The following is a 12158-nucleotide window of genomic DNA, read 5'->3' on the forward strand; positions in this document are numbered from 1 at the left end:
TGAGGCTGCGTAGCCTGACTAGAAGTTCTTCAAAACATCTTATATTCCCCCTGTAGGATTGCTAAGATACTTCTTTATATCTGATCTTGTTTCTTTCTGCACAGAACACCTTGAGGCAGCTGCAGCAGGAGTTGGCCGACTCTCTCAAGAAGTTATCGATGTGTGAAGCTTCCCTGGAGGTCCTCACACGCTATCGCAACGACCTGGAGGAAGAGAAAGCTCGGCTTCTCAAAGACATCGAGAGACTCAGAGAAAAGGTGACTGCAGGACGCAGCTCTCTTCTCTGAAACGTGATTTATTACGAGACAATCGGTCAATAAATCTTCTGCTGGAATATGAGAAATTGTAATCACTAAGTTGAAGTTTATTATGTGATCAGGGCCTGACAAACATTAAAGCTGGTTGAATCTTTTTTTTTTTTTTACATCTTATGGCAGTGCCATTAAAACACGGTTTTTAAATTTTGTTTAAAAAAAAAAACACATCATTTAAGAGTAACAAACATTTCTATTCAGTCCACCTGAGTCAAGAGATCAGAGAAAAACGTTTTACTGAAACTATAGTCAATTACAGTAAAATTGAAATTATAGTCAGTTTCTGGCCTGTCCTGCTACCTATTGTGAAGTGAACCTCCAAGCTAGTTTTAGGACTTTTTTATCTTGTAGCTGGTGTTTTTTTTTTCCAGTCTTGCCCTGTATTTATCTCCAGACAAAATTTTCCTCAGCATGATACCACTGTCACCATGCTTCACCATAGGAATGGTGTATTTCATGGGGCCATTTTGGGTTTTTGAAAGCACATTTCAACTTTGGTCTTTATTTCCTCCCACCCAACATATTTGTAAAATATTTTGGAAACCAAATCCAATGTTTTTTTTTCTACTGAAGAATTAATTACTTCCATTTGGTGAGTTCTCACAACAACAATAATAGTTTTATATTAGGGTGTAACAAAAAACTTCAAGACTAATCAAGAGGATTAATAGCTGCTTTTTCTATATATATAAATGAACCATGAAGTACACTTTTTATCTTTGCTCTTGAGTGTTTTGTTTTGTCTGTATTACTTAGCTTGAGGAAACCGAAGAGAAGTACTTTGAGGCTGAGCGACTTATGAGCAGTATGAAAGTCAAATTGGACGAAACGGAAAAGGAACTTAAAACTACCAGTCATAAACTCCAGGAGGCGGTGGCGACCATCGTGGCCACTGAAATCACCACCAAACAGCTGGAGGAAGCGATGCAACGGTACGTGCAAACACACGGCTTCAACACAAGCGCTGATTCATAGCGGTCCTTTGTATTTATTCTTAGAGAACTGCGTATTTGAAGTTTTGAAGTAAAGTCTACAAACCATGTGATTAGATACTATGTGCAGATTTTTTTCTGTAATGTTAAAGGCTGCAACTAACGCCTATTTTAGCAATTGATTAATCTATTGATTATTCTGATGATTAATCGATTAATTTTTTTTTATTATTTTTTTTAAAAGCACATTCTATAGGTTTTTCATTTAACCACTTAAGCCTTTTTTATACATTAAAATAATTAATTTCCTTTTTCAAATAAAAAAATAAATGTTTTACTGCCTAAAATGCAGTAACATAGCATTCCTGCAGTAAATCTGAACCTGTTGAAGCTAAAATTGAGCTACTTTAAGAGTTTCGGCTAAAACATATTTAAAAGGAAGGGCATTTTTATCTGAAATGCAAACTGCATATATTTTTTGTAGTTTTGGCTTTATTACTGCTGAATATGTTGGTTTTTCACTAAATGGCTGTTTTGTTTTTTTTTTGTTTTTTTTTTGAGGCAGCAATTAATCAATTGCTAAATTAGTTGACGATTATTTCAGTAATCAATTAATCACGATTAATATATATATATATATATATATATATATATATATATATATATATATATAATCCATACAGTCGCAGGTATTTGGGCCTGATTAATAGAGAATGTTAATGTCGCCCAGGATGGAGATCAAGAACGCCAAACTGGAAGGTACTACGAAGCAACAGGCCGATAAAATTGAGGCTCTTCAGAAAAGCGCTCAGGAAGCCGTCGTGGTGAGTAACCCATTCACCTGCTCACACATGGTCTCAATGCTCCACGTCTCTTTTGAGCTAAAAGGTGTCATGCAATTCTGTTAAATCAACTATCTGAGTTTATGTGTTTAAGTCAGTTTTAAACTTAAAGGACATACAATCTTTTTTCAGCGAGCTGACTGCTCACCTGGAGGAGGGGTCAGTATTGTGACTGTAGGCGTAGTTTCTCTGTGTGAGGTTCTTCCTCTTTGTACGCTGATTCATTTAATCTTTTTTTTATTTTGAACTAGAGATAAAATAATCCTCTTAATGAAGTGAAATAAAACATGTTTTTAGTGTCAGAACTCCAAGCTCATGTGGGAATAAGTATCCTGGTGATGGAGAAATGTCTTTCCTCTCCCTGTCTTTTTTTTTTTTTAAATCTTTGTCTGTGGTGTCTTTCTTTCAGTTGTGAATGTATTCCTGATTAATGCATGTCACTTCCTTTAGTTTGCTTTCAGCTTTCTAAAATCCTAACTTGATTTTTTTTTTCAGCAGTAGCAGAAACACAAAGACTATTTAATTTTTTGTTTTGTTTTGCTTTTAAATCATGTTTTTTCTTTAGGTTCGTGCACATTTGGAGGAGCTGGTATCGAACCTCCAAGGCAGCAAGATTTCTTTGGAAGAGCAGCTGAATAAAGAGGTGAGTGGCTTCTATTGTTAGTTCATCATATGTTTCATCAGTTTATTTGTTTTTATATACGATAAAAACTAAAACGTAAGTTTAGGACCAATAAAATGCCAAAAAATACATCCATCCATCCATTTTCTGAACACCCTTGTCCCTCAGTGGGGTCGGGAGGGGTGCTGGTGCCTATCTCCAGCTCCAAAAAATACATTCTCATCCTAATTCCTTAGTTGAAGTCATAGGTTTACATACACTCAATTATAGGGATTGACTTTAATCTTTTGACTTTTAATGAATTATCTGAACAACCTACTATAAAGCAATAACCTTTAATTGATTTTATTAACAGGAAGTGAGTGCTCAGATTTGAGTTTGTGGTGGATTTTCTCAAAGGTTTTAATAGGATTGGGGTCGCTGCCATTCCAAAACCTTAAAGCTGCAGTATGTAGCTTTAAAAAAAATTTTTTTTTTTTTTTTTTTTTTTTTTAACGTAATCGTTAAAACCATCACCACGTCCTGAAAGTATGAGACAGATAACAGATAATGTATGAAAAATTTGAGCACATTTGTCTTCTCCATCTGCAGAAATGCGCCACTTCCAGTCAGAAACAACCAATCAAAGGCAGGAGTAGTTTCTTAGCGCTGTCAATCATGCTCGTGCACGTACAATTCAATGTGGCCATTCTAAGTAGCTTTAGCATTCACGGCAGACTCCAACGTAGGGAACTAGCTCTAGCATAGCAGGGAGCGATTGCGGGGGTGTGAGCAACCGCGTGCACGAGGTTTAAAGGTTTCTGGTTTATTTTCAAAATGATTTAAAATGAGTGACATCCATGCATACAGTATAAACAGAACCGTACTTTGAGCTTGTGTGTTTTTCTTCTACAGTTGCACAAACAGAGCATGCTGTCTAACACCATGCAGGACTCTCAGGCCCTGTGGGAGGAAGAGACGAAGAACCGCTCAAAGTTAGGACTGCGCCTGACAGAACTTGAAAGAGAAAAAGGAGAGCTCACAAACCAGGTGTTCACACTGTGATAGTAATCTGAGTGATATGATGGTTAAGCGTCACTCAGTTGAGGTTTGAAGAGTCACTGAGTTGTTCGTTCTGGTCTAGATGGAGCTTGAAAAGAAGAAAGTCAAGAAAATTGCAGAGCAAAAGAAAGCGGTTGACACTCGCCTCGATCAAGAGATGAAGAGAAACATGGAGCTTCAAAAAGAAATGCACAGGTGACTTTTGGACTCTTTGGACTCTGTCACTGGGCAGTGGGTGATCCTGCTGCTTAGAACCAGCTAGAAACCACTAGAACCAACTTCTTGGCTTTATGGTCCACCAGTGTCTGTATCCTTTTTAAGTCCCCACTCAGTTATTTTGTACATTCAATCAGCCTAATGTTAGCAAGTTTAGGTTATTTTACTTGATGCTTTAGATATTCACTCTGTGCGTTTATATTTAAGGCAACGAACTTTATTAAAAAGTGCAAAGAAGAAGCTGCAGGGCCAAGAGTCTGGAGGAGCGAAATACTCCTCTATGAAGAGCCCTCACCGGAGACAGAGTCAGGCTGACAGCTGGATGAACGACAAGGTTTGTGGTGCTGATGCTGGCTTCAACACGAATTAATGTGCTACTTGTACATTATATTTTGGTTTTTGGAGTCAAAAAATCAAACAAGACCATTTCACAGTTTTTGTTTGACTCAGTTTACGACAGGGTTCTGAACCTGGGTTCTAAGGTATTTAACAAATTATCTAACATTAAAATGCTTAACACAAAAACATTAGCTCTGCTTTCCTAAACCGCTAAACATAAAGGATTAGTGGAAGCTAACACTGAACTTCTAAGCACAAAAAATAGTGGAAGCTAACGCTAAACCGCTAAATACAAACCAAATTAGCAGAAGCTAATGCTAAACTGTTAAGCACAAAAAAAAATAGTGGGAGCTATTTTCAACACGAGACTCGCAAACAGCCGCGTCCTCTGTTTCTTATTTTACTACATATCATTATTTTAAAGTTGCAAAAAGAGGATGACCAAAGTCAAAAATGTAAGATGTGTAACATTTTATGGCAGTAATTGGCTTGAAAGGCTCAAAAACAGCCATCATCCTGAAGTGTCTAATGGGATATAGGACAAACGTACGACCTGAGGGTTGAGCGTCTTAATTATTATGCTTGTATCCACAGTCGAAAGATTTTTAGCAGCATGTTGCTGCCCCAAAGGCAAGTTGTTTGTACCAAACTTTAAATGAACACCCGTGCAGTGCATCACCTACAATCTCCCCTTGCTTCTTGGCCTTCAAATGTCTCCTCCGTCTTCAGGTGGAGGATCTGCAGGCAGAGCTGGAGAAGGAAACATCTCGTCGCTACCAGCTGGAGCAGATCAACGAGGAGCTCCAGGACCAGTTGGCCTCCATGAAAGGTGTGGGCCGTAACCACGGCGAGCTGGAGAGAAGCAAGAAGCACCTGGAGAGCGAGGTGGTGGAGCTGAGACGCCAGTTGGAGAACAACCAGCCCGACCAGAGTGTGCTGGATCAGTACCGACGTGAAGCGGAGGAAAAAGCCCACCAGGAGGTGCAGCAGAAACTAGAGCAGGTCAACCTCTTCCTACAGGTAAAGAGCTGAGACAAACCCCAACAGAGAGGAAATCAATTCACAGCAGCGGTGCTGATGTCGCTCTTTGACATCGCCCGCCAGTGGGATTAACAACGATTTGTACGTCTCTCAGTCCCAGGCGGCGTCTCAGGAAGCACTAGATGAGATCAAAGCCGCCAACGAGGCCAACCTGCGCTCCCAGCTGGAAAAGAAGATCCGGGAGCTGGAAGGGGAGCTGAACCGAGCCCGCACCATCCAGCAGGAAACGTTCAGCCAAAAAGAGTCCACACGCTCCGAGCTGGAGCGCTACCGACACCTCTACAACGAAGAGATGCGCCTGCGGATGTCCCTAGCTGCCAAACTGGAGAGGTTAAAATGCTTTTTGAAGAAATCTGTTTCACTTTGTAAAAAAAAAAAAAAAATTATAATAGGTTTGGTAAACTGGTAAACGCTTGTAACAAATCCCGAGCTGCTATAAAGATGGCAGTGATTAGCGTTTTCTTGTTTCCCATAAACAGGGCCAACAGCCGCCTCTCCGAAGCCAACTCCAAGTTGCTGAGCGAGCGCAGCAGGAGTCTTATGATGGGAAACGTCACAAGCGGGAGCCTGATGGGGCCTTCTCTGGACATGAGCGCCTTGGCTACACCAGCGAACCCCGGGACCTCAGTGGGGGCCCTCAACAGGAACATGAGCGTGGGATATTCCCTGCCCAGTACTGAGTCAGACGGACAGAACCAAAGGGTGGAGGACTACCTGGCTAAGGTCTGCCCAGTCCTTCAACTCTCACTCACTTATAGAGATTAAAGAGGAAATCTGTGTTCTTGTATATTCCTGATTTCATTTTTTAAAGAACAAGTTCATGTAACTGCAGAGATGTTAGTTATAAACAGTGACATCTCTGTAGTTTCACCTCATAGTCAGGGACGTGTGTTTGACGAGTTACATCAGGTCACCCAACAGACACTTTAGGCTTTGCAGACTTTTTTGTTTGTTTTTCTTCCTCCTGTTTATTATTTCTGTCTTTTCACCATTACCTCTAACTTGTCTTGTATTTCTCACTCTTTTAGCTTCTAGCTCAAAAGTCTTTTTCTCACTTCTCCTCTCTTCAGCCAGACTCATAACCAGGTGTGTTGCTGTTTTCAGCTGAGTGTCTGACTGGTTGCTGTTTCATTGCGTTGCTCGTGGCTTCAGTGGAGAAAAAGCTGCCAGACAAAGCAACAAAAACTTTGCATATTTTGCACTTTTTTTGAAATATAGCATAAACAGCTTGAATTTTCTTACATTTTGCAATGTTGCAGCCTCAAACTTTTTTTTGTGATTGGAGTTTATTTTATAGACAAAGTTGCACATTATAGTGAAATGGAAAAACCTCTGCTGTGCCTGCACAGCTAAAACAACACTAGGTGGCGCTCCTGTGTTGGCTTTGAAAGCCAGCTGGAGGCCACTGTTTCTCTTTTTCTCTTCTTTTACTTTCTGCCCCTTTCTTTCAGCAACTTTAGCGTTAAAACTTTTTCACTGAAGAATCAGTTTAGTTTGGTTCTATCTCAGGCCTGAACAGTTTGTCATTCAGTATAAAGTTAATCTGAGCTTTCCAAAGTAGTATTTAAAGCTCCACAGCTCTTCTTTTATCTGCAATGAATTCACCTTGAATATTGAGATCGTAACTGGTGCAGTCGTTGGTCACAGAATCGGGTACAGAACAGTTTTTATCTTCTGTTTTGCTGTCAAAGGTTTAAACGAGCGCTGAAGTTTTCAAGTGTCAGTGTATCTTCAAGAGAGAAGTTATTATTAAGCAACTTAATGCAAAAAATTTATAAAATATACTCAGAATTATCAGAAAAAGAAAAAAATTAATACATTTACCAAACATAAAATGCTTGTATACTCATGCCGGCCAGTAGGTGGTGATAATGTTCATATTGTCACATTGTAAACATCAAGGGAATACAAAGAAAGATTAATCTGAGCCTAGATGGTAGATCCTCCTAAACAGATATTTTGATCATTTCCTCTCAATAACAAACTCTTTCAGCAACTTAAAAAAGAAGCATGTTTATTTAAAAGATAAAATCTGTCAAAACCATATAGTGACAGGTATTTCCAAAGTAGGTTGTGGTGTTATATATTAATCACAATCTCTGTTTGTGTGTATTAATTTTAATGACCATATAATAAAACTATTAATTAATTTGCTAGGGATACGACAGCTTTACATAACACTTCTACTGTTACATTGTCACTGTTACATTTATATTTTAGTTATTTATTTTTAATGAAAGCGCATACAGTTAACCAGCAATACGGCAACTGGGTATTGCCATATTGCTGATTTATTTTGGTTATTTCGAGTGTGTGTGTGTGTGTGTGTTTGGGTGCGTCTTCATTCATCTTGGTATTCTTGCTGCGAAAAGGTAAATACATAATAATAATCTCTTTCAATGGATGGCAGTTAGTACTCAGTTTTAAGGAACTAAAACATGATGGGTCGTAGTGGGGTATGTTTTTGTAAATACTCACCTCTGCCATTTTCCATCCTGACAGCAGGTGTGCGCAGACAAAACATTCCCCCAGAGGGTTTGTGCACGACTCATTAGCTCTGAGGCTGCACCATAAAAAAAGGAAGTGTATCTAAATGCAGTGTTCGTCCATTGTTCATGTTGTTGGTTTGTGGTTCGGTAACAGTGTAGATCTACAGTCTTCCACCGACAGCATTCTGAAGCTTGTTTAATGCTACCGTTTGACCAAGCAGCAGTCCAGCTTTTTCTCCTTAGTTCAGGTAAGACGCTTCTAAAGTTGTCATTGGTCCGCAGCTGCAGAACAGGAACTCGCACTTGACGCTATGTAATAGATACGACTGGCTCATGAGCATATATTCATGCAATTTGACATTTCGGAAATAAATTAGCATAATAAAACGTCAATTTCTGGAGGGAAAAAGACTGTCAATTTTTTTTCTTTTAACAGTTTTGGCGCTATGATGAGGTGGGCCTTTTTATGAGCCGTATCGAAATTAGTGTATTCGGCGAAAATGCAGTGAAAACAGTTTTTCCGCATTACCTGAGTCACATGATCATCAACCGGATGTCTCCATTGGCGCAAACCACGAAGAAGAATTCAACAGGAAGTAGTTGGAGGATCGTGGTGCTACATGCTTTTTAACGTCTCACCGCGCGAGCAAACTTATTTTCGTGTGATTTTAATTGCGTTTCTTATTTAACAGAAACGCCGCAATTTCCGTAATTGTGTTTTTCCGACATTAACGGAATATTTATTAAGTTTTGCGTATGTTTGCGATGGAAACACAAACGTACGTTACTTTAAAAGTCCCTCCTTTTAAAGTAACATTTTTATACACTCGGGGATTGTTTTGCTGGAGAACCATACAGTCAGCAGCCGTCCAAGTGGACACAGATTAACAATATGGCATTAAAACTGTACATGCATTTTAAATTGCTATGTAATGTTCTATTGTCTGGAAGGAGTTTTTGTTAGCTGCAAGCCATTAAATAAATAGAAATAAATGATTGAATTCTACCAGTCAGTTGAATAAATCTACAAATATGTATCGAGATTCACTTTTTGAACTGAAACACTGAAATAAATGAGCGTTTTGATATTAGTGTTTCCTTAGCAAACATAAACGGCACTAACATGAAAGCCCTGTTTTATAAGTTTGAATAAAGCAGTGGTAAAGTGGGACAGGTGTAAATTAAATCCTTATCTAGATCATTTTTATAATAAAAACATATCAAACTGGACAAGCTAGAAATTGAATTTATGCGCTCCACTTCTATCCCCACACAGAGCAAGGCGTATTAGTTTGTACTGGTCTGAGGAAGGGAGGTTAATTTATTCAGATTTTACTTAAAAATGATTTCTGCAAATTTGTTTTTCAGCCATTGAGAAGCTCTTTGTATACCACAGCTTTCAGATCTGTGAAGAGCTTGAAAATTTTGCATGACCTTCTGTGTTTCACGTCAAAAAAACAGCTTTTTCCCCCCTCTGGTGTGTTTTCTACAGTGATGTTTCTCAGTAGCTCTTCTCCTCGCCCATATTTCACACCCGCGTTTTGTTTTTGTTCACCTGAGACGCTGCTGTGTTTTCCCCAGATGCAGAGAGAGCTGGACAAAAACATTTCGAAAGAACTGAGATACGGTAAGCGCAGCTCCTCCTCCTCCTTCTTCACCATCTTTAGGAAGGAGCCTCAGCAGGTGTTAACCTTGGCCCTCTCTCAGCCACAGCGGAGCTGGACGCCGCCTCGGCCCGTCTGTCCCCGGTGGGCTCCGCCTCCAGAGTGGAGCTGGACCCCCTCAGCTGGGCCACGCAGCAGTATTTGGAGGTGCTGAAGAAGAACCGTAGGATCTGACCGCACGTTTCCGCTCGTCACCGGAAAACTAAAGCCAAGACCGAGATGCTGATGTTATTTTCTTTTTCTTTAATCCTGTTGTCATGAAAGAAATAAACTTGACTGCACTTTGCACTTACCCTCCCCCCCCTCATGGAGTGAGGAACGGACGAGACTCTGAACTAAAGACGACCTCAGAAGTATTTGTTTTGCCGGTTGAAACTCTAGTTTTGATTTGTGAATTTTGGTGTTTTGGAATTGCCGCTTTTAAGTATTTGTATTTATAATCATTTTTGCCAATTTATGACATTTGGTACATGCCATCCAATGGTGCAATATCTGTGTTAGTACTAATATAGAGTTGTGTCGTTCTGGGTTTATTTTTTCTTTTATGTAATGAACTCTATATACTTGAACATGACGAGCTGGAATGCTCTCCAGCTATAAAAACAGGGTGACCACGGTTTTACATTTCAGCTTGTTGTTGGTTTGATGAAAGGGACAGCCAGTTTATGTTTTGTTCCATTATTTTTTGTGGTTTTTTATTATCTTAAAATACTGTAAAAAAAAATATATATACATATATGTATAAATACACAGAAAGATTTTTAATGCAATGTTTCATTCGCTGCAACAACAGTGGAATCAAAAGTTTGTATTCTGAATATATTAGTATGTAAAATTGAATAAATGAAAAGCTATATGGAGCATACATGAAGGATTTGTTTTCAGCATTTTTTTTTACCTAAATACAAAGTTTGTTTTAATGTAATCTATTGCAATATGGGTTTCGCTGGGTTTATGTTTACAGTGAAGGAGAATATAAGATGGACAGCAAATCCATCTGAAAAATGATCCAAGCTGCTCAGATCTTACAGCAAAGCATTCCCAAAACGTGACAGAGTGTCTGTGCATCCTTAAAACATCTTAAATCCATTATTCTTTAAAAAATAATAATAATCAAGGCCTTAAAATATCTTAAATTCACTAAAAATATGTACGTTGGCCTTAAATACATCTTACTTCTGGCAGGACTTTTCTGTCAAGTAAAAGTTTCTTCATTATGTTCCTCGATAGCTAGCTGCTCATATACTCTTGCTAGTTAGCTTTTTTTCCCTTGTGTAGTTTTATTTGTCTTAAATTTAATTCAACGTGGCATTAAAAAGTCTTAAATCTGACTTGCTAAAACCTGCACTTATACACTGTAACACTTCCAGCTCTCTGCTTTTGTTTTAGTTGGGATTAGTTTTGTTTTTTTGTTTTTTTTGTCTTTTCTTTTCTTGGAATACAGCCTTTGGTTTGTACCAAACATGCACTCTGTAATGTCGTCCAAACAGCTGTTTTGGACACGAGAATATTATTCCAGAATTCCTGAACTTTATTTGTCCTCATTGGCAAACGATTTGTCTGAATGTTTTCGTCGTTATAGTCACTGTTCACAGATAAAAATCACATAGTTCTACACAAACATCACACATATTTAAAAAATTAATAAAAAAAAGATCAAATGCTAAAGATCACTTAAAAAGAAAATATAATATTTAAAGAGATATTTGGGAAAAGCATAAGATTGTCTTCAACTGCTTTTTAAATGAATCCGGACTTTTTAGACAACATAAAAACACACAGGACATCGTAATATTTGATATATTTTTTTATGCTTGGCGTACATGTAATTCTGTACTAATATTGATGTGGATACTTATGACATATTCAATGAAAATACAAGTTCAAATAATCAACAAGCAAGAGCAAATCCTCGGTTTTTTAATTTGTTTTCTTAATTTCTGAGAACTCGCCCTGATCCTGCAGCGGCTGTGTGCAAAACCCGCTGAAAAGTCCCAGGTTGGTGTCGTTAAAATGAAAGACGCCGCTCGCCATCGAGCCTTGATGCTCAACCATCTTCAACCCCAACTCTCATTAGCTGTGTTTTGATGTTCTTTAAACCCACCCGCCCCTCTTCTCTTCTCCTCCCACGCTCGCAAACATGCGAAGCCTGATGGTATGCGCCGCTTTGGAAACAATTTTCCTCTCCTATTAAGACGAGACGGCGTGTTTATGATTGCCCCCCTCTGGTGCGTCTCTCCAGGCTTTGATCCGTCAGATATTCAAATCTCGTTACGTTTATTTTTGTTTCCTTTATAGCAGATGGGCACATCTGACAGACTGACTATTAGGTGTTTTTATTTCCCCGCCACCCGTTTTTTTTTTCTTTTTCTCTTTTTTTTTTATGCAGACGCCACTTCGTACCGCACCTTGTTTTGATTGAAGAGGTTACTGCCGTTGTCACGCAGCTTTGGAGGCAGGCGAGAATACAAATAGGCAGAAACTGAATAAAGGGGAGCATGTTTTATTTTATTTATTTATTTATTTTTGAGAAAGGTTGAAAGCAATCTGCTCTTCGTTAGGTCGTCTTCTGTCTCGTCTCAGACTTCCTGTCCAACAATCTCTGTTTGAAACCTCAATAATGTATGATGAGATTGTCATTATGGCAGCATAATTTAT

At 38.7% G+C, this 12158-nt stretch overlaps 1 protein-coding gene across 5 annotated transcripts in view; it reads left to right on the forward strand.

Annotated features, from left to right (window-relative positions):
* Nucleotides 1–10371, forward strand: part of ankrd26 (ankyrin repeat domain containing 26) — a 31371-nt gene extending 21000 nt beyond the window's left edge. For all 5 annotated transcript variants that reach the window (XM_015050744.1, XM_015050746.1, XM_015050747.1 and 2 more), the window contains 12 exons: nt 105–257; nt 1071–1246; nt 1977–2070; nt 2654–2731; nt 3605–3739; nt 3834–3946; nt 4175–4301; nt 5036–5326; nt 5442–5677; nt 5827–6070; nt 9418–9463; nt 9544–10371. In XM_015050744.1, coding sequence (XP_014906230.1) covers nt 105–257; nt 1071–1246; nt 1977–2070; nt 2654–2731; nt 3605–3739; nt 3834–3946; nt 4175–4301; nt 5036–5326; nt 5442–5677; nt 5827–6070; nt 9418–9463; nt 9544–9674 — 1824 coding nt within the window. In that variant the 3' untranslated portion in view covers nt 9675–10371. The remainder of the gene's footprint in view (nt 1–104; nt 258–1070; nt 1247–1976; nt 2071–2653; nt 2732–3604; nt 3740–3833; nt 3947–4174; nt 4302–5035; nt 5327–5441; nt 5678–5826; nt 6071–9417; nt 9464–9543) is intronic.
* Nucleotides 10372–12158: the final 1787 nt, after the last annotated feature.

The sequence above is a fragment of the Poecilia latipinna genome, unplaced genomic scaffold (genome assembly GCF_001443285.1).
Source record: "Poecilia latipinna isolate Pla-1442-1.1 unplaced genomic scaffold, P_latipinna-1.0 Scaffold1008, whole genome shotgun sequence".
Taxonomy (NCBI): domain Eukaryota; kingdom Metazoa; phylum Chordata; class Actinopteri; order Cyprinodontiformes; family Poeciliidae; genus Poecilia; species Poecilia latipinna.